General features: G+C 49.3%; 1 protein-coding gene across 3 annotated transcripts in view; it reads left to right on the top strand.

Annotated features, from left to right (window-relative positions):
* RPTOR (regulatory associated protein of MTOR complex 1) overlaps positions 1–20,535 on the top strand; it is a 329,546-nt gene that overhangs the window by 119,289 nt on the left and 189,722 nt on the right. For all 3 annotated transcript variants that reach the window (XM_025999917.2, XM_025999918.2, XM_072746474.1), the window contains one exon: positions 14,371–14,529. In XM_025999917.2, coding sequence (XP_025855702.1) covers positions 14,371–14,529 — 159 coding nt within the window. The remainder of the gene's footprint in view (positions 1–14,370; positions 14,530–20,535) is intronic.

Raw genomic sequence — 20,535 nt, 5'->3', positions numbered from 1 at the left:
TCTGCTCGATAAATCGTTTATTTACTCACAGAAAGCATGGATCTGCCTGGCGGGAGCAGAGGACACTGTGCGCCCCCCCCTCCCCCCCACAGCTTGTCTTCCCCAAGGCCGAGCCCACAGCCTCTAATGGAGCAGGTGGGGCAGGATGCGGGCGCCTCCTCCCTGAGTCTGGCCTCTGGCTCAGGACCCTTAGTGCTTTTCTAATGCAATCAGAGAAGATCATGTGGCCAGAGTGACCTGTGAGCCACCAAGATTCCCTGTGCTGGCTACAGCCTGAGGCTTCCGTCAGGTTAGCTAGGGAATGTGAAAAAGCGGTGACCCCCCAGTGAAAAATCCAAACACTTAATCGGAGACCAGTTTCCTAGTTCAGCATAGGCTGAAGATACCTTACATTAGCACTCGGCTTTCTTGTAAGTAAGTGACACTTGAGGTTTTCCTGAGACACAGCAATATGTGTTACAGTCACGAAACATGTTTTTTCCAGATGCGTTGATCTTTCAGATTATTGATACGTATGTCTAACCTGTGCTTAAAAACACATTTAACATTTTTTACCCTCTGGACACCTTCTTAAAATGCCTGGCCACACCGTGGACAAATGCTTCGTAGAAGCAAATCTTAATCAAAAATGGCCAATTTTGACTTTACTATTAAGTTATATGTAAGTGATTCTAGGGGAGGTCGTTTTAATCATGGAAACGTTTTGAAATGCTGTTTGCTTGTGTGTCTCTTTATTTGTTTTTGTGTGCTTTTTAACTTTTACCATGGAAAATTTCCACATCTACCCATCATCTGTGTTTGATAGTTATCACCGTGTTCCCAGTCCTCTTTCATCTCTGCTGCCACCCACTCCCCTCTCCCTCCCACTCCCCTGTCTTATTTTAAAGCAAATTCCAGACATCATATAATTCCATCTGTAAATATTTCAGTGTATTTCTACAGATAATCATGATTTCAGAAATACACATGCACGCACACACAAACGTGCGGAGTTTGTTTACTTGAATTGGAATACAGATAAGGTGAGTACTTTGTGGTGGGTTGATCTACCTTGTTGATGCGTAGAGTACCCCACAAGTTGTTACCTGCCCTCATCCTGCACCACTTGTCTATTTTCTTGTAATTTATTGGTTGAAGAAACCAGGCCATGTGTTCCTTTAGAGAGACCTTGCTGCCTAGATTTTGTGCATTGCTTCTCCCCACTTTGCTCACACAAGCCTCCCTCACCAGTCCTTGACTCTCCTCTATGAGCCAGGTCAATCTAGAGGCTTCGCCAGATTCGGTCCAATTGGAGCGGTGCTCTGGGGCACAGTGTTTCATGGGTGGTGGTGTGCACTCCCTTTAGGACGTATATAGTATTCTTTGGGGTGGGGGGCGGTTAGCAGCTGTCCATGCTTGTTACCTGGATCGCAAAATGACGGTAATGTAATTCTGCTGTCCATCCCCTGGTCTGTTAACTGGGATATCTCTATAATGAGAAATTACTTCTCACTAGTTATTGGTATCTCGAGATACAGCTCATCTAGGAAAGCCAATATCAATACTTACTTTCCTTTACTTAGCAGATTTCAAAAGTGAGAGTGGGCTTCTCCTCTGAAGGTAGCCCGTACGGGGTGTGTGTTGTCCTAGTTAATGCGCAGTAAAAGCTTCACGGTTGCCTCTGTTAACCATTGGTGTGCACGTTGTTTCATCTTGGACCAGTGGAGGCCTCTTTGATGTGGCTCCTGGGTCTTTTTGATACAGGTCTTGCGTCTCCGATCACTTCTTTCCTATCTGGTATGACTGGGCAGGATGCTCCATACTCATTTTGTCCATTTTCTGCTCTAGGCCTGCAATCAGCCAGGTTTCTGAGGAATCCTGGCTTCTTTTAGTGGGAATGGTATTTAGAGAGCTTAATCTGGGCCCCAGGGATGCTCACTGCTCACACTCAGCCCCCCCCCCCCCTTCTCTTTTAGAGATAGAATGCATTATGAGCTTTCACTGATTCAGTTTCGGGACTGCAAGGTTTTTACCTAATCCCATGGGTCTTACAACTGTATCTGCTTTCTCCCACACCGAACATTTGGATTTTTCATAGGCATCAACATGATTAGTCATTTCTTTGATCCCACACCACACTCAGCACTTTCAGAAAGCAACACCAACACTACCAGCAATGTTTTTACTGAAAACTGTTCACAAGGTATTTGTAGTGCTTTCTGATGTTGGGGTGTAGATGTCAAGTCAGGTCATCCTGCTTTAAAGTCACATGGAAGAGTTCTTCCCTGTCTAGTAATACCGCCAGCCAGATAGATTAGCACAGCTAAGTTCATTTGTTTCATTTTACTTACAGTTTTTAAGGACTGTTTTTAAAATTTTTAAATTTTGCTTTAATGTTGCATAAAATATTCAGTGGATCCCAAGTCAAATACACAAAACAAGGTATATTCAAAGGAGTCTGGTTTCTATTCCTGTCCTTTTTTCTATCTCTTTTCTTTTCTTTTCTTTCTTTTCTTTAAGATTTTATTTATTTATTCATGAGAGACACAGAGAGAAGCAGAGACATAGGCAGAGGGAGAAGCAGACTCCATGCAGGGAGCCCAATATGGGATTCGATCCCCAGGACTCCAGCATCACGCTCTGAGCCGGAAGGTAGATGTTTAACTGATGAGCCACCAGTCTGGCTCAGGACCCTTAGTGTTTTTCTAGGCACGCTCTTCCAGGCGTCCCTCTTTTCTTTTCTTTAAGTAGGCTCCACACCCAGCATGGAGCCCAATGTGAGGCTTGAAATTCTTACGACCCTGAGATCAAGACCTGAGCTGAGATTAAGAGTGGACCCATAATAGACTGAGCCACCCATACGCCCCATTCTGTCCTCTTCATCCTATGTCTCACTTCCTTCTGTAGCAACCACATAAATAAACATTTCCACAATGTATGTGTATATAAATACGTGTGTTTTTACACACACACACATTTGTTTGCTTCTTTCTTAGGTAAATGGTCATACTCTATATACATTTCTTTTCCACCTTGCTTTTTTTTTTTCACCTTATTAGATTAGAATCAGTGTGTCCTCATTAGAATCAAAACCGCAGTTTTTCCTTGAAGTCAGGGTTTCCCAAATTGGCACTGTTGACCTTTTGGGCCAGCTAATTCGTCTTTGTGGTGAGAGTGTCTCCACATGCTGTGGGGGTAGTTATGGGTGTTTAGCAGCTTACTGGGCATTTAAACGTGAGGTGCCAGGAACCTCCTCCCCAGCTGCTGCTGTGTCTGGGGACCTCAGGTACTTCATTAAAACCCCTCGGAGGCAGAGCACTCCCTGCTGGGAGCAGCATGTTCTAAGCAGGTCTGCAGAGACCATGTGAGCCCTTCTGTTTCAGAAGTGGACTCAGACCCCATCTTGAAGCTCTGGCATCTGATTTTGGATTTAACCACCAAACCAGCTCTTGTAATTATCTCGTGCTCCTTCAGCATAGAAGGGAAGACGGGGGGGGGGGGGGGGGGGGGGGGGAATTATTACTAAATAACATACAAAGCAGAGAGAGGCAAGGGTTTTGTAAGTTTTATGTTGGCATGATGTGTGGTGACCTGAGGTGTGACCTTGGCCTCGAGCAGCAGTTCGAGGATGAGGCACGTGAGGGCCTCAGGATTCCCTGCCATGTGTGCACGCCTCAGGTCCCCTGCTGTCCCCACAGTCCAGCTGGACTGTTGGGTGACCACGAGGAAGAGCCAGGGCGTCTTGCCAAGGGCCAGTGAAACTGTCCCAAGCAGCGTCCTCGAAACTGGGGTGGAGCAGATGAGCACAAGCCTGGAAGATGGGCTCCGCAAACATGGGGCGCCAGCCGGGAGGTCACCGGGGCCTTGGGAGCAGCCGCAGAGCCCGCCGCTCACCTGCGCACCTAACTCCCAGATTTCTGATGCTCCACATGGATATCGGATTAGCCTCGACAGAGGGGATCATCATGAACATCATGAAACTAATAGAAAATGAGAGATTTCTTTGGAAAGTGAATAAACGAGATCAGCAAGCATGCTTCTGTGACAGCTGAAGGTTTGGGTTTATGGCTGTAGCCAGCAGACGGTGGACTCTGATAGCCTGGCTCTCCTGCTGGCTGCTGCTGGGCCCGCGGGCAGCCCTACTGGGGCTTTGTTCAGAATGGACTTGGGTGGTCAAAGCATCAGGCGGCTCTCACTTTGTCCTGAGTCACTTTGGTGGCCATTTCTTTGGATGAATCCGAGCATGGTTCAAGGCGACAGGCATGCCTGGGGGCACGGCCCTGGTTGACTGCTTTGCTGGACTGGGTCTGGCAACCATAGAGCAAATACCTATTTCCTACTCAGTGTGAGGCCTCTGAGTGCTAATGTTTATTTATTTCCTTACTCCTATTGTTACTGTTAGAGATAACGTGGCCTACAGTGTCAGGGACAGGCTGCAGATTTAGGCTGCCCATATCCCCGTGTCCCCTGGATGCCCCAGTCCTGGGGTCCTAGGCTAGTCTTCCCCGAACCCTCCTGTCTGCTCTGTTTGGCTTATTAAGTTCTGGGTTCTCTTTCCTCCCCACAGGGCAGCTTTGTAAATACTGAGTGTTCCAGGTAACCAGCAGTGATTGATCTCGCTCGGAGGTGGTCTGGCGTTAATGTCAGGAAGGAGCAGTGTTTCCAGTGCTAATGTGTTTGGAAATTGGCAGGAGTCAGGAGCAGTGAGAGGTTTGGGCTGCGGTGTTCCCTTGATGGCCTGCGCAGTTCCTGGCTCTCTGCTCAGTCGGCACAAGCTGTCAGGCTCTCTTGAGGCTTCTGCCTCTCTCGAGACGGGGGATTGCCTGTTGGGGCAGTGCCAGAGCCCGGAGGCCATGCTCACCCAAGCCAGGATCGTCACATTAGGATGGCCAGACCCGGCCCTTATGTCTGTTTCTTGCTTGTCCTCCGTTTGCGAACAGGTGAGAACACTGACCCGCGGCCTCCACGTCTCCACTAACGTCCGCAGGGTACTGAGCAGTAAAACCGAGGAGTCTGGCTTAGAAAAACACACCTTGCCCGCTGGCTCACCCCGGGCAATGTGAGTGTGAAGCGGGGGTGCTCCCGATGCCCGCTCCGCACGCTGCTGGTGCGTGTAGGCGAGTGGCGCAAACCACGGCTCAGGACGGTAGCTGGTGCGACCCCTGCTGCATGAGGGCTGACCTCTGGCCTCCTCTCCTGCTTCCTGTTTCCAGGCCCCCTGCCCTGCATTTCCTCATGTCGTCTGCACGGCTTATGAACTGGGCAGGGGCAGGATGGTTTTAGTTGTTCCAGGAGGAGGGAGTTGAGGTTTGGTTTGGTTCTCAGACTTCCCCAGGTTGAATGGCGGAGAACTCCCTGATCTGGAGCTGAATCTCAAGCCTTCCATCTCGAGGACTCTAACTGTAATAGAGGGGAGGCACTCGTGGGCCCAGCGGACCCTCCCCTCTACAGCTTCTGTCCAGCATGGAATGGCACGACCTGGGTGCAGAGGGAGGACGAGAGGGGACACTCACCAGAGGAGCCTTGCTGAAACTGGGTGTGTGTAAAGCCGGTCTGGGGGTGCGGTATGGCATCGACAGCGAGCAGCCCATGGTCAGCCCCCGAAAGTGACCGGATCTTGCTCTAGTGGGGGCTGCTATGGGGCAGTGCAGACACGTGTCTCAAGCCAGTCAGAGCCTTATCAGAGACACCACTGCTCTGGGCAGACCTTGGTGGGACTTACGGGGTAGGAAACCTGAAAATACTGTGTCAGCTTCTAAGCTCACTCTGTGAAGTAGGTGGAGCTGATTGTTAGAACCGGAGCTGGCAGAGCTTTGACAGTGCATTGTGAATCAAGAGGAGGGAGTCTTTAAAAGACCAAGAATGTGTCTTAGAGATAATTTACTAGAGTAGAGTAGTAGAGGGGAACCCTGGATTATTGAAGCAAACATGAATCTTAGTCCATTCAGATCTGTCTGCAGGCGGAGTGTAGTGAGGCATGAAGATGAGCAGCCCTTTCCCAGAGTGCTGACCGGGCAGGCGGGGAGGCCCGTTGTGTTAGCCACTCTGGCTCCTTCTGAGCAGTCATTTTAAATGAGACAGTGAATCACCTCCTGAATTCCATTTGTGTTAGCTAAAATTTCAAGGTAATATGAAAAGGAACTAGCTGGTCTGTGACTTCTGTGCTTCTGGACTTCTTCTGAAGTTCACCTTTTCTGCTTCTGAGAAACAACTGACCTCCCCTGTGCCCACGCAGGCAACCAGAGCTCAGCTTGCACGGGTGCACCTCTGGGGAGTGAAGAACAGAGCCTGGCCGGGCCGGGGGTTCAGGACAATGGTGCTTTCCACCCTGACCTGGGCTCCGGCTCCCTTGTTTTTGTGAGATGGTTTTAATTAGTCTAAGATCTGTCTTTTGGTGACAGGTTTGCAGAGGATACTGGTTACATCAGGTACAAAACCGCGGCTGTGTCCGTGTGTGGTGCTAAGAGCCAGCACTGCGTTGCAATCAGCTTGAGTCCCTCGGAGTGAGTCCTTCGGGGCGGCATAGACTCTCAAGGAGGGTTATTGGCTGAGACACTGCTTCTCGCCTCCTGTTTATACTTCTAGGACTCAGGTGTTCCACTTAAACTCATAAGATAAGTGGTAGCTTGCTTTTGTTTTTGTTTTTGATTTTTTTTTTTTAATTAAGGGATTTTGGGGGAAAGCCAATATTATAATGACATCAGGAAAAAAAAAGACACAGATAGCATCTTACTATGAAATAACGAAAATAGTGAAAGAAGAAAATATGCAGCCAGATCGGAACATTGGATTTGTGCTGTGTAGCAGCCTGCCTGCCCTGCAGCCTTCCCGCTGACAGACTAGCTCTGCGGTCCAGGCTGGGCCCTGCAAGGTTATGTTGGGAGAACGCAGCTCTCCTGCAGTCAATCTCAGGTAAATGATGTGTAAACCATTTGTTAATAAAGTCAGTGTCATTCAGGCACACACCCGTGAATGTATGGCCCCTGCTCATCTTGTGACTTCGGTGCATCCAGAGATTGGGACTCAGGGAACTTTGGAGGCTTCTGTCCTCATCAGCTTGTTGTCTGGAAGGCGAAGCAGGCCTGTATGGAGGGGGCCTGATCTCATATAGTTCACGTGGAGAAGTTGAGAAGTGGCACCTGTAGGCCAAGGAGAGCTGCAAGGAGCAGTGGGAGGAGGCAGGAGCTTGCTGGGGCTTGGTCAGGGAGACAGGGCAGCGCAGGTGGAGGAGCGTGTGAGCAGAGGTCCCAAATCATGATGGGGCGCCAAATAACCAGAAGACCTGCAGAGGCAGGTGGGGGCATGGGGCCAAGGGGGTGTGCGTCCTACCCAGGCATGGCCCTGCTCCTGGGGGCAGCAAACATCCCTACTAAGGATTTGCTTTTAGACGGCAAGTGGCCTGATCATGTGCTTGGGAAGGAAAGCTCTCCCAGACTGGACAGACACGGAGTCTGGCTGGTCTGGAAGCCTGAGGACAGCTGGGGCATTTGACCCCAGATGAAGGCAGAGGCAGGACAGCCATGCTGTGAGCGACATTGCCAAAGGTACACTGAGCCAGGCCTGGAGACCCCCTGGATGGTGGGGACCTGAGAGGGAGAGCAGAGTGATGGATGGGCTTGAGGTGTGTGGTCTGGGTGACTGAGAACCACTGATGCAGGGATTAAGGTAGGGAGCCCAGAGAGTGGGCCTGTGTGGAGCAAGGCAAGGAATTCCATCGTGGGTTTGTGCTGGCCGGGATAGTGGGGGGAGGCATGCAGTGTGAGAGAAAGGCTGAGTCACAGCCTTGCCTGAAGTTTGAGGGAGGAGGCTGGACTAGGGAGAGAGGTGAGAGACAGCAGGCGAAACAGTCTGACGGAGGAGGCAGGGGAGGAGAGCCACGTGAAGGCAGGATGGGGATTGGCTTTCAGAAGCTCGAGGGGCCGCGTGGGTCACCAGAGACCTGGCTGGTGGCAGGAACTGCCGAGCATTTGACCTTGAAGACCTGTGACTCTACAGGACAGTCTGAGAACAGCAGCGACATGTTGGAATGGCTTGAAAAGGAGAAGCTCATGACCTTATATGTGCAGAGGGCCATCCGCACACCCACCTGCCTGCCCGTGTGGGGTGCTGTGCTGTTCTTCACACTGGTCCTCCAGCCAAGGGAGAGGAGTGGGACTTGGCCAGACAGCACCCACCCCACTCCTTCTGCCCAGTCAGTGTTTACTCTTTTCCTTAGTCTTTGCCACAGGGAGGATCCCTGGTAGTCCAAAAGCAGGTGCCAGGCCAGGTACACTACTGCTCTTCCATCCCCTTGTCTCCAAGGAGCTGTCCTGAGAAAGGAAGTGTCTTTTCATTACTTTTCATGCCGTTACAAACCTTGAAAGACACGTACATTTGCCAGTGACAAAGTAAATCTTTCCTTCTGTCTCTGCTTGCAGACAGCGCTCCTTGGTTTTTCACACCAGACAGCTTGGCTCTCGGGAGGGTCACCTGTCTGCCTACCCAGGAGAGCCTGCTTACAGAGAGCGTCAGCTGCGTCTCCTGCACTACATTAGCTGGTTGTGTCCGTGGGTGCTCATGTTGCCCCCAGCATCTGCCCTGAGCTTATTTAGAGCCACAGGAAATCATCTGCCACAGGACCTAGTAGGTGCTGTAGCAAAAGTGCTTGCTTTACCACTGCCTTCCATTCCCAGCAGAACTGGATTTTTCAAAATCTTAAGCAAATAGTAACTGAAACTCCAGTACTCTATCATAACAGCTCTTTTTGGAGAAGCTCACTGGGCTTGCAAACTCTAGTAGGATATCTTGATTCATCATTTGTTCCTACACAGGTATTTATTGAGTGCCACCTATCTGCCAGGCATTGCACTTACCCAGTGTGGCCATAATGACCAGGGAAATTGTGATCCCTGCCTTCACGGGACTTTAGTCAGGGCAGGAGGAAGGGGAGGGAGGGCCGACAGATGGAAACTCGTTAGAGTTTTGTTCCATCCAGGTTCGTAAATGCCTTAGTAGGGGAGCTCGACGTGCTAGGGGAGCGTTTGGTCTTGGGTACCTAATTCAGTTTCTGGGGTTACCAGAGAGTAAGTTCTGGAGAAATGACAGTCAACCTGATACTTGAAGAAGGAAGAGGAAATGTCCAGGAAAGACTTGGAATTGAGGATAGAGGACAAGTAGGAAGAGGGTCTGGCCGAGGGGCTAGAAGGTAGGTAAGAGCATAGACCTGAAAGATACTTGCCTGTGGCTGGAGCATAGACTCTCAGAGGTTGTAGAGACAAGATTTTGCAAGGACTCATGGGCCATTCTACAGAGCTTGCAGGGTCAGTGGGAAGCCATCAAAGGGTTTTCAGCAAGTGAGACAGACTGAGTATTGAGGAATAGATTTGGACAGAGTAGAGTAAGACTGGCAGATGACTTGGGAAGTTGTGGTAATCTAAGAAATACGTGGTGGTGGTGGTTAGATTGGTAGTGCTCATGGGGATGATGATGATGATATCGGTGGTAAGGGTGGTGGTGGTGGTCACGGTGAGGATGATGGTGAGGATGGTGGCGGTGGTCATGGTGGTGGTGGTATCTGCCCTGGTTTGGCGTCGGTGGTGTGAATGGGGATGCAAAGGGCTGTAGCAATAGTCAGTGCTTTTTGAGGGGTGGAAGCATAAAGTCCCTGAACTGCCAGCGCCTGGAGCTTTCCATATGGGGCTACCACCTAGGACAGGTGTCTGTGGAGCAGACCTGACCTTCCTCTCCCCAGCATTTCCCTGGAAGTACTTGCTTGCTACTTGGGAAGGGGCAGATGGTGGAATATTTTCAAGAGGCAAGAGGAAAAACTGGCCTGAATTCTAATGTTACGTTTGTTCCTCCCGGACAGTCCTGAGAAAATCTCTGAGACCTTTCCTTTCTTGAATCTGAGCTGGAGATATCATCCATTGCTGAGGAAGGATGGAAGGGTGGAAATAAGACCATTGGTACTCTCATGCCCAGCTGGGTGAGGCGGTGGTGGTCTTCACTCGACACCACCCCCAGGAAGCAGGGGTAGTCCCGCTGCTGCACACACCTCCTCGCTGTCGGGTCTGCCAGGAGAGAAGACCCTGGAGCACATCCCAACTCTCCACGTTTTAGGTGCACTAGTGGCCTCACGTGACCAGGAAGGGCCTCTGTGTGTCCGGCCCCTGAAATCCGTCCTTGCATGAGGAGGGCCCCGAGAAGTATGGCTGCCCGGGGAACGCAGCAGCTGGCTGCAGCAGCACCGCCCTGGCCTCCTTAGCGCAGAAGTTTGTCAGTCTCGTTGCAGGGCCAGCAGTCATTACTGAGGCCAGGCTTCCTTCACACAGCCAAGGGGCAGCCCTGGTCTCCTGCTGCTGCGTCCTGCACACGTTCCACGCACGTGCCTGACCACATCTTGAAGCTTGGGCTTCGAGCCAGAATGCTGGGAACCATCGGCCGTGTTTTCGAGACTGTTGTGTCGTGTCTTATGGCCGCTAAATGGTCAGAGGTCTCCCAGGGGGCTCGCTGCTTCCTCTGCCGCTCGCAGCCCTCTGACCATGGAGCTGGATCCGGCACTGGAGTTTCAAAACCAAACCAAACATGGCGTGGTGACATTTAATTTAGTGCTTCTCATTTCAAAGCCCTTAAAAATATTAATTAATTCCCATAAAATCCCAGGAGGCATATTATTCACATCTGTAGTGCCTTTCATGCTAGTCCATAATGGTCCTCTGTGCAGTAGGAGGGAGAGTGAAGCTAAATCATTTTTTTGCAACCCCACAGGAGAAGACCTTGGTGGAGCCAAGGTCAGCAATAATGAATCCCTGATTGTATGGATGTCTCTGAGGAATGTCCCCTCCATGGCCTTGTGTGTGATTTGGGAGAACAGCACTCCCCTTTCGGACTAATCTCTGGAGGTAGTAGATGGCCCTCCTCTGGAGCTGGGGCTTTGCAAACCCCAGTTCATTTGCCACATGGAGGAGGGCAAACTGAGGCCAGCAGTGAGCGAGCAGCGGGAGGGAGAGAGGCGTGGGCGGCTGCGGGAGGCACTTGTCATGTGAGAAAGGCGCCTAGTAGCCTGGGACTGTGAAGTGAGTGCAGGCCTCATGGAGCGGACAGCCTGCTGTCGCCGGGAGCTGGTGTGGCCCATTCCCTTTTCAGGGTGCCTTGTCTGTGAGCAGCTCTTTAGCGCTCTATGTTGGGGTTTCTGTACCTGAGGAGCAAGAAAGCCCCTGTAGGAGGATTCATGAAATTAGGAGGCTCCCTGATAATCTGGGTTTGGTTTGGGGCCTTCTCTTCTAAGTCACTTTCTGATTTCACGGCATGCTTGTGTGGGGTGGTTTTGGAGGATGTGTGTCCAGGTCATCTTCATAAGATGTTCCCCCTCTCCCTAGAACTGGATTTTCATTTATAAGCCACTGACACGTCACTGTTACCAGTGACCACTCCTCTAATCAGGAGTGCTGTCCTATGTGGTCCCCCCCCCCCCACTGTTTAATATGCAGAATTCCAGATGGCAGAGTGGAAAGAGCCACTATGAACAGGTAAGTGCCCCCCACCTAGACCCAGCGGTGTCTACAGACACACTTCATGATACTGTGCTGAGACTCACTCATGTCACTTTAGCATCAGGTAGGATTCATCATTTCCCTCATCTCATTACTGAGTGTTGTCATCACCACCAGATCTGACCGTCGCTCAGCACCTGTTGCTAGTAACCGAGCGCATCGTGAAGCTGTGGGAAGAATGTAAAGATAGAGCTAGCTGAGTGGGACACCCAAACAGTTAACCGGGTCTGTCTTTCTTGAACACACGCGAGACATAACGAACACCACATGTCAGCCAGAGAGGAAAGACGGTGTGTCCTGCCCGAGGGTCCAGAAAGGGCTGTGCACCAGAGCCGGGGCTTCCACAGCACAGGGTTTAGATGCTGCTCTCCCCTGTGCCGAGCCCCGGCTTCACCCCAGCCATCTCCCGGCAGACCAGCCCTTCAGAGCCCCATGGGGCCCAGAGCCTCCATCAGCGTCACAGTAATGCACGCTGCCTTGCCGGTGACAAGGAGCTTGGGACAGCTCACACACACGTGAGTGTTCTCTCCAGCCTCCTCTGTGGCACCCTTATATTACGGGTAGGGCTCTGGCCCGTTTGTAGGAGACACGGGGAGGCAAGGCCACGTCACTAGACCCTGACCTGCCGCCTCGGCACAGGCTTCTAGAACTGTCCTATGGAAGGACCGGGTGCTCCCCTTCAGTTAGTTTGCAGAAAATGTGGGTAGGGAATCTGGAAAAACTTAGTTTTGAATTTCACCATCGTAAAGCTTCCATTTGGTACGTCCACTGATAATGCTTGGATGGCGAGATGCAGCCTGTCACCAACAGTGTGCGGTCGCTGATGGCAGATGCTCCTGTGTGCGGTGGGCCCCGTTTCCCTGCTGGTTCTTCATGTCCCACTCTGTGTTTTCTTTTGAAAGGCCAGGATATCCTTTGTCCTCGGAAGCATGGGTGGCCTTTGGGCCTTCTGACTTCACTGTCTCTGCTTGTCACCCACCAGGCCAGCCACTGCTCAGCAGGCAGCGCCAGCACCAAGCCCCATGTGGGCACTGATGGCCCCGGCACAGCTCGGCCGTTGTGCATGCTCCTCGCTCTTGCCACTTTCTTCAAGTGACATGATATACTGTGTTTATTTTTTATCTAGCCTTTTATTATTTTTTTAAAGATTTTATTTATTTATTCACGAGAGACACAGAGAGGCAGAGGGAGAAGCAGGCTCCCTGAGGGGAGTCGATACAGCACTCGATCCCAGGACCCCGGGATCACACCCTGAGCCAAAGGCAGATGTTCAACCACTGAGCTACCCAGGTGCAGCTTTTATCTAGCTTTTTAAAGAAAGTTTTGAAAGTTCTTCCAGGTAATAAACATGTACATTATTTTTTAAAAATTAGAACATAATCCGCACCTAAAGGCAAACCCTTTTAGCTGTGTTTCTCTAGTAGATGTGGCTCTATTTTAACAGAATATGTTTGTGTCACTTTTTGATTTATCAATTTGGGGCATTTTTATTGATTTCCTGGTGTGGCTTCAGTACTTCTATACGTGTCACTTCCATTGCATCATCCATGATGATTATAGATTTACTTTTCTGGTTATTTTTACTGGGAACCTACCTCTGAAGCAAATATAGATTCCTCTGATGAGCCCCACGTGCCCCTCACCTGGCAGCCTGGCCTCCGTGCACGGCTGCCCTCCGTGCTCAGGTCAGCTAGAAGCCAGAACAGGTTTTGATGAAATAAAATCAGGAAGCCAGGAAACATGTGTTTGGGTCTGTGGACCTTGTGGGGTGGCCCCCCACGTCCCTGGACCTCCCCATTTCAATGAGATGGGTCCTAGAGGAGGTGTGGGGGTGCAGGAAGGCTGAGCCCTCATGGCCTTCCTTGTTTACTGTGTCCCTTCCTGCATGGCTGTGTCTCCACGTGAACTTCTGTAGCAGGTGCTCTGGTGCATCAGAAAGCATGTAGTTACATTTATGAGCAACACACTGGATTTGTCAGTTAACTCAGGGAGAACAGACGTCTTAAGAATGTTGGTGCGAGGGCACCCAGCTGGCTCACTGGAGTGTGCAACCCTTGGTCTTGGGGCCATGAGTTCAGGTGCCACATTGGGTGTAGAGCTTACTTAAGGAAAGAATGTTGGTCTTTCCCGTCCAGAAAGGGACATACCTGGACGGGAACATCTTTCCATTTTAAAGTCTCCTTTGCATTTTCTGGGAGATTTTTTTAAACTTTTCCACGTTTGGATGTTTTATGCTCTGTGTTACATTCACTCCTGTGTCCTTAATCTTCTCCGTTGCTTAAGGAATGGGTATTCCTTCTGTTTACATCTTCTAAACACTTACTGTCCGTGTGCATACAGACTGTTGATATTTCTAAGGTAGTTCTGGGTCCTGCTTCTTCAGTGAATCCTTCCATCTGTCTGCAGGAGTCCAGGCAGGAGCCGGTGGGGCAGAGCCAGGCCAGCGTGGTGAGGCAGAGGGGGCTGGCGGCTTCCTTCCTCTGGCTGGCGTGGGACTGCGCTCCCCGCATTTAAACAAATTATCTTTCCCACGCTCCAGAGGATTTCTTCCAGAGGATTCAGTGTTTCCAGAAAAACTTTTGTTATCACAGTGGTGGTACCTCTTGCTCAGTGTGGCCATGTGGCAGGCTTCACTCATTCATCTCATGTGATCTTCCCTAGGAATATTTGTTGGATGGATGAATTTCCACAGCCACCTCCGAAGGAGTCATTATCCCAGGTTTAGAGATGGAGAAATTCGGGGTCACTTGTCCAGGGTCACACAGCTGTTCAACGCAAAATCAGAGTGAGGAATGGGGTACGTATTCCAGGTAGTCCCATGAATCCATGGTGAGTTTCTTAATTTCTTCTCCCGCAACAGGCCCGGTACAAGCAGAGCCTTGATCCCACTGTGGACGAAGTAAAGAAGCTTTGTACGTCCTTACGCCGAAATGCCAAGGAGGAGCGGGTTCTCTTCCACTACAACGGCCACGGGGTGCCCAGGCCCACCGTGAATGGGGAGATCTGGGTCTTCAACAAGGTAGGTGCACCGTCAAACGTTTGTGTGAACCCAGCCCACTTCTCCTGCTGCCTAAAGATGTGTCAGTGTTGGTGGTTGACCGCAGGCCCCGCTCGCCCATGGCTGCGTTGCTGTGCACTCCGCTTCTGCAGACCCCAGTGCAGTGAGGCTGGATAGGCGCGATGGGCCAGCAGTGAGGCAGGGAGTCGTGGGATCACCGCCCACTCAGCGATGGGGGCTGGGAACGGGCAGGCGGGCTGTTCCTGGCGCCAGCCTGGCCGGGGAACGACTGCCTGGAGGCCGCTGTGAGGTGCTGGCGGTGTGTTCTTCCTGCGGGAGGCAGGACTTGCTCACGCTTCTGCTGTGTGTGTCGCCCAGTGATCAGGTCTCTCAGTTCAGTTAGTCTTTCTTTGAGAACCAGCGATTTCCCGAGAGAAGAAAATGGTGCAGATTCCAGCGAGCTGGCACAGGCCGCCTGCAGACGCAGCCTGGGCTCTGCCCCACCACGGCCACGCTGCCGGCCGCCCGCAGCTCCTTTACCCAAGATGGCGGGTGGACGCCAGGGGTCGGCCGCCCCCTCCCGCCGTCTTCCGGGCTGTGCGCGGTAAGTCCCTCTCGTACCCGGTGTGCAAGGCGGGGCCTGGAGGTGTGCAGCGTTTGGTGCCACGTAACCGCCAGCCGGGCGAGAAGATGCACCTTGGGAGCACACAGCGCAGTCTCCCTCTTCCCTGCCAGGGTCACCAGCACAGCAGGTTCCAGTATAGCGTTACCTTCCTTCCTTTACGGCATGTCCACTTTCGTGTGTCTGTCCAGGCGTGTTGGGGGGCAGGTGCTTTCTGTTGATGGGGTTGGGATCCTCCTGTGCCTGCTGCACCCGCTCCCTATTCTGCCCGGAAGACCCGTCCCTGCAGCTTCGGTGCCTCTGCCTCCCCTTAGCCCCACTGTCGGGCGTGGGGACGTCTGAGGAGCTGCTTGGTGCCTCCTGTGCAGGCGTATGTCCAGGTGGTTCCCGTTGTTGTTCTGTCCTAAACTGCCTGTCTTTGTCCCCAGCCCTGTGGTCAGGACTTGCTTTTTCTGCCCAGCGTGGGGGATAACGCAGGTCTCCCCAGTGACATTGAGCCGTGACATTGAGCACCTTCTGATCTGTTGTTGGCCGTCTAGGCTTCCTCATCTTGAAGTCACACTCTCCATTTTTCACTTGGGTTGGTGTGTCATCTTCTTACTGATTTCAGAGAATTCTTTATATTCTGGACAGTAACACTTTATCATTTTTATGAGTTACAAGTGTCTGCTTTTAATTTATGGCTTGGTTTCTTGGTTTGTTTCTGTTCTCTTAATGGCGCCCCTAGAGGACGGGAGTTCTTCATTTTCACGTGGTCATCCCGGTCAGTCTTCCTTTGTCGGGTGGACATTTTGTATCCTCTTTAAGAAGACTTCCCTTGTGCCATCTTGGAGAAAGGTGTTCCACTTTGTTCTTCCAAAAGGATTGTGTTTTTGTCTATTACATTTAGGTCTTTAATCTACCTGAAATGGATTTTGTACATACTGTTAGGTAGGGTTCATGCTGTGTTTTTTATCCCTCATGTAATGGACACCTACCTGTTCTGTTCCCGTCTAATGCCAACTCTGAACAAAATCCGATTTCTACCGTGTGTGGGCCTGTTTCTGAGCACTCTGTTCTGTTCCGTGGCTCTGCCTCTATGTGCCAGGAAACTGTGTTAACGAGTATTGGTTTCCAGTGAGTCTTCGTATTCAGGAAAGCAAGTTCCTCTTTTTTGTTCTTCAGTTCTTCTTGGCTGTTCTTGGATCTTCCAGTAAAGTAGTAACTCAGGGGCACCTGGTGTCTCAGTCGGTGAAGCATCTGCCCTTGGCTCAGGTCATGATCTTAAGGGTCCTGGGATCGAGTCCTGCATCGGGCTCCCTGCTCAATGGAGAGTCTGCTTCTCTCTCTGCCCCTGCTCATGTTCACGGTCGCTTGCTCTCTCTCTCTCCCCCCTGCGTCAAATAAATAAATAAAATCTTTAAAAAAAAAATTAGTGAATCAACTTGTAAACCAGTTAATTAATGGTGGGGAAGATTCAGCATCTTTATAACGTTCAGTCTACAAAACTATACTCTTTTTTAAATATCTGTCAATAGTATTTCAAAATTTCAAAAGCACGGAGCCCGACGTGGGGCTTGATCACACAAACCATGAGATCATGACCTGAGCCCAAACCAAGAGCCGGATGCTTTAACTGATTGTGCCACCCAGTCCCTCCCTTATTTTTTTAGTTTTTATTTAAAAAATTTTATTTATTTATTTTAGAATGGATGGGGGTGGGGAGTGGGGGGAGAGAAGGAAAAGGAGAAGCCCAAGCAGACTCTGTGCTGAGCACAGAGCCGACACAGGGCTTGATCCCATGACCCTGAGATCACAACCTGAGCAGAATCCAAGTCAAACATTTAACCCCACTGAACCCCCCAGGCATCCCTATTCATGGGTCTTTAAAAAAAATTATCATTATCAATAGACTTTAGTTTTTGGAGCAGTTTTAGTTATAGAAACATTGGGAGGTACTGAGTGTCCCATGCACTCTGTCCCTCCCCCACCCTCACTGGCATCGGCACAGGCGCTTGCCATACTTCCTGATCAGTACTGTTCCGTGTGGACCTGCTCTTGCACTGCACACTCTGTGGGTTTTGCCAGATGCCAGATGCATATGACACCATCACGGTGTCATATGGGGCACTTTGACTGCCCTGAGATCCTGTGCTCTGCCCTTTATCCCTCTAGACCTCCCTCCCCTGCCCCCCAGCAGCCAGGGACACTCCCAGTCTCTGCAGTTGTGGCTTTCCCAGAGTGCCACAAAGTTGGCTGGGATCCTACAGTCTGTGGCCCTTCTCACATTGGCGTTTTTTCAGCCAGGGGGTACACATTTAAGGTTCCCTCCTGTGTTTTTGTGGCTTGATGACTTACTTCTTTACCACTGAGTAACACTTCATTGTCTGGATGGACCCCTGTTGGGGGACATCTTGGTTGCTTCTGGGTTTTTGGCTATTGTGAATAATGCTGTTGTAACGTTTTGTGTTTAGGTTTTTGGATAGACATAAGGTTTATCTAATTTGGGTAACTACTAGGAGTGCATTGCTAGATCAGATGATATGTGGAGCTTTCTAAGCAACTGCCAAACTGTCCTCCAAAAGGGCCATGTCAGTTTGCCTTCCCAGCAGCAATGAATGTGAGTTCCCAGTGCTCCCCATCCTGCTAAGCATTTGTTGTTGCTAGTGTTTGGATTTTAGCCCTTCTAATTAGGTGCGCAGTGGTGTCTCATTGTTGTTTTAATTTGCAATTCCTTAATGACATATGATGTGGAGCATCTTTTCATCTACTTATTGGCCATCTGTGTACCGTCTTTGGTGGGGTGTCCATGTCCATATCTTTGCCTCCTTTTTTTTTTTTTTTTTTTTTTAAGTAGGCTCCACACTCAGCATGGAGCCCAATGTGGGGCCTAAATTCACGACCTGAAGATCAAGGCCTGAGGTGAGATCAAAAGTCAGATACTCAGCCAGCTGAGCCACCCAGGTGCCCCTCTTTTGTCCACTTCTACATATGGTTGTTTTCATACTTTTTTTTTTTATTTTTATTTTTTTAAATTTTTTTTTTTTTTTTTTTTTATTTATTTATGATAGTCACAGAGAGAGAGAGAGAGGCAGAGACACAGGCAGAGGGAGAAGCAGGCTCCATGCACCGGGAGCCCGACGTGGGATTCGATCCCCGGCCTCCAGGATCGCGCCCTGGGCCAAAGGCAGGCGCCAAACCGCTGCGCCACCCAGGGATCCCCTGTTTTCATACTTTTTAGAAAGAATTCTTTTTATATATTAAATGCATGGCCTTTATCAGTGTGTATTCTGTAAATACTTCCTCGCAGTGTAGGACTTGAGTTTTCATTCATTCAGTAGTGTGCATTGACTCTTTGATGAGTCCAGACCAGTTATTCTCTAGAATGCCCCACATTCTAAGTTAATTAGTTTTTTTTTCATAAGATTATATCTGGCTGGATTAAAGGCAAGACCAAACGCCATGCCATCCACAGGGATGCACTGTAAATACAAAGATAAAGGTTGGATCCAAGAGAGGGTTCATGCAACTACTAGTTGTAAGAGAGCTAGGGTGGCCCTGGTCCTAATCAGAAAATGGACTTTGAGACACGAGTGTTGCCAGAGGTGAAAGAAGGACATTTCTTTTTTTTTTTTTTAAGATTTTATTTATTTATTCATGAGAGACACAGAGACAGAGAGGCAGAGACACAGGCAGAGGAAGAAGCAGGCTCCATGCAGAGATCCTGATGTGTGGGACTCAATCCCAGGACCCCAGGATCCCGCCCTGGGCCAAGGGTGGTGCTAAACTGCTGAGCCACCCAGGCTGCCCCAGAGAGACATTTCAGAATGATGAGTGGTCAGGTCACCAGAAGGACATAAACCATCCTGAATGTATATGTGCCTGATAGGAGAGTTCAGAATACACAGAGAACAATTGCTAGAACCAAAGCAGGAAAGCAGCAAATCCACGATTCTAGTTGGGGCTTTGAATAACCATTGATCAGTAATCAATAAGTTACAACTGACATTAAAATTACAGGTAAGGTTGATAATTAAAAACCCACAAAGAAAACTGCAGACATAGTATGTTATTTCTAGTTAAAAAAAAAAATTCAGTTACTAATATAAAAGATTGGCACCACAGACCTCTGTCCAAGCACTGGAAAATGTGCACATTCTCCGGTACAGGTGCGGCATCCAGGAGAAGGGCCATGGGCCACGTCACACACGTCTCCTTAAAGGTCTGGAGGATGGATATCATCAGAGTAGATTCTCTGACCATAGAATCTGGAATTGTAGTATATCTGGAAAATCTTCAGATATTTGGAAGTTGAATGACGTGTCAAAAAAGATAGCACAAAGGAAAGTAAAGATAATTCGAACTAAACAATGAGAATAAGACTTGCCAAGATTTGCTGGACACAGTTAACGCCATGCTTGCTTGGAGATGTATACCCTTAAATCTTTATACAAAAAGGCAGAAAGGTTTGAAATTAAAATCTCAATTTCTACCTTAAACTAGAAAATGATGGGCCCACTAAACTTAAAGTAAATTGAAAGAATGAAGTAACAGCACAAATCAGTAAAACAGAGGACAGGCAGTAGAGAGAACTGGCACTAACATTTTTTTTCTAGCTGATGCGTCTCTAGGTAGGTAGATCAAGAGGAATAGAGAAGACACGATCCACATTTGGAAACGAAAGGGCGGACATCACCACACATCCTGTAGACATAGAGAAGATGAGGACAGATTAGTATTTTATGACAATAGATTTAACAACTTAGATGGGAAATGCCTTTTAAACATACAACTTACCCAAAGTGACCCACAGTGAAATAGAAAACCTGAGTAGCCCTGTATCAATCAGAGACACTGAATTCGTAGTTAAAAGTCTTACAGGTTGACTCCTAGATGAGTGGATATTTTTCTTTAAATATCATCTTACCAGCAAACTGTTTCCTGACCAGTGTATATAAACTGTTAAAGCATATATGGCAAAAAAGGCATTTGGGAAGTGTTCTTCATAGAGCATGAGGGGCACAGGTGGTGCCAGAACTGAAGAGTGAGTATCCCTTATGCATGGTGGTTTGAGAACTACTCCTCTATAAACCTGCTTCTCAAATAGGATAAGACATCTGAGACTTGGTTAAGGTTTTATATCTTAGCATCAAGGGAATCATATTTTTTTAAGAAACTTTCAAGCTCTTCTAAAGAAATAGGCCCAAGTTTTCCAGTACTTCTGAAGAAATAGATTCTTTACTGATGGTCTTCCTTCAGCTCTTGCAGAGAAACACCAAGTCCTAGAGATCTTCAGAAAAGTCAAGTTTACAACAAAATTAACAGCTTTTTTTTTTTTTTTTGACTCTTCTGCACTCTCAATATGGATAAAGTAACGATTATAACAAATGATTAATAGGATCTGGCACAAATGTTGCTCTTTAAAA

Source organism: Vulpes vulpes, chromosome 2, assembly GCF_048418805.1.
Source record: "Vulpes vulpes isolate BD-2025 chromosome 2, VulVul3, whole genome shotgun sequence".
In the NCBI taxonomy this organism is placed as follows: domain Eukaryota; kingdom Metazoa; phylum Chordata; class Mammalia; order Carnivora; family Canidae; genus Vulpes; species Vulpes vulpes.
This window is presented reverse-complemented; position numbering and strand designations above follow the sequence as displayed.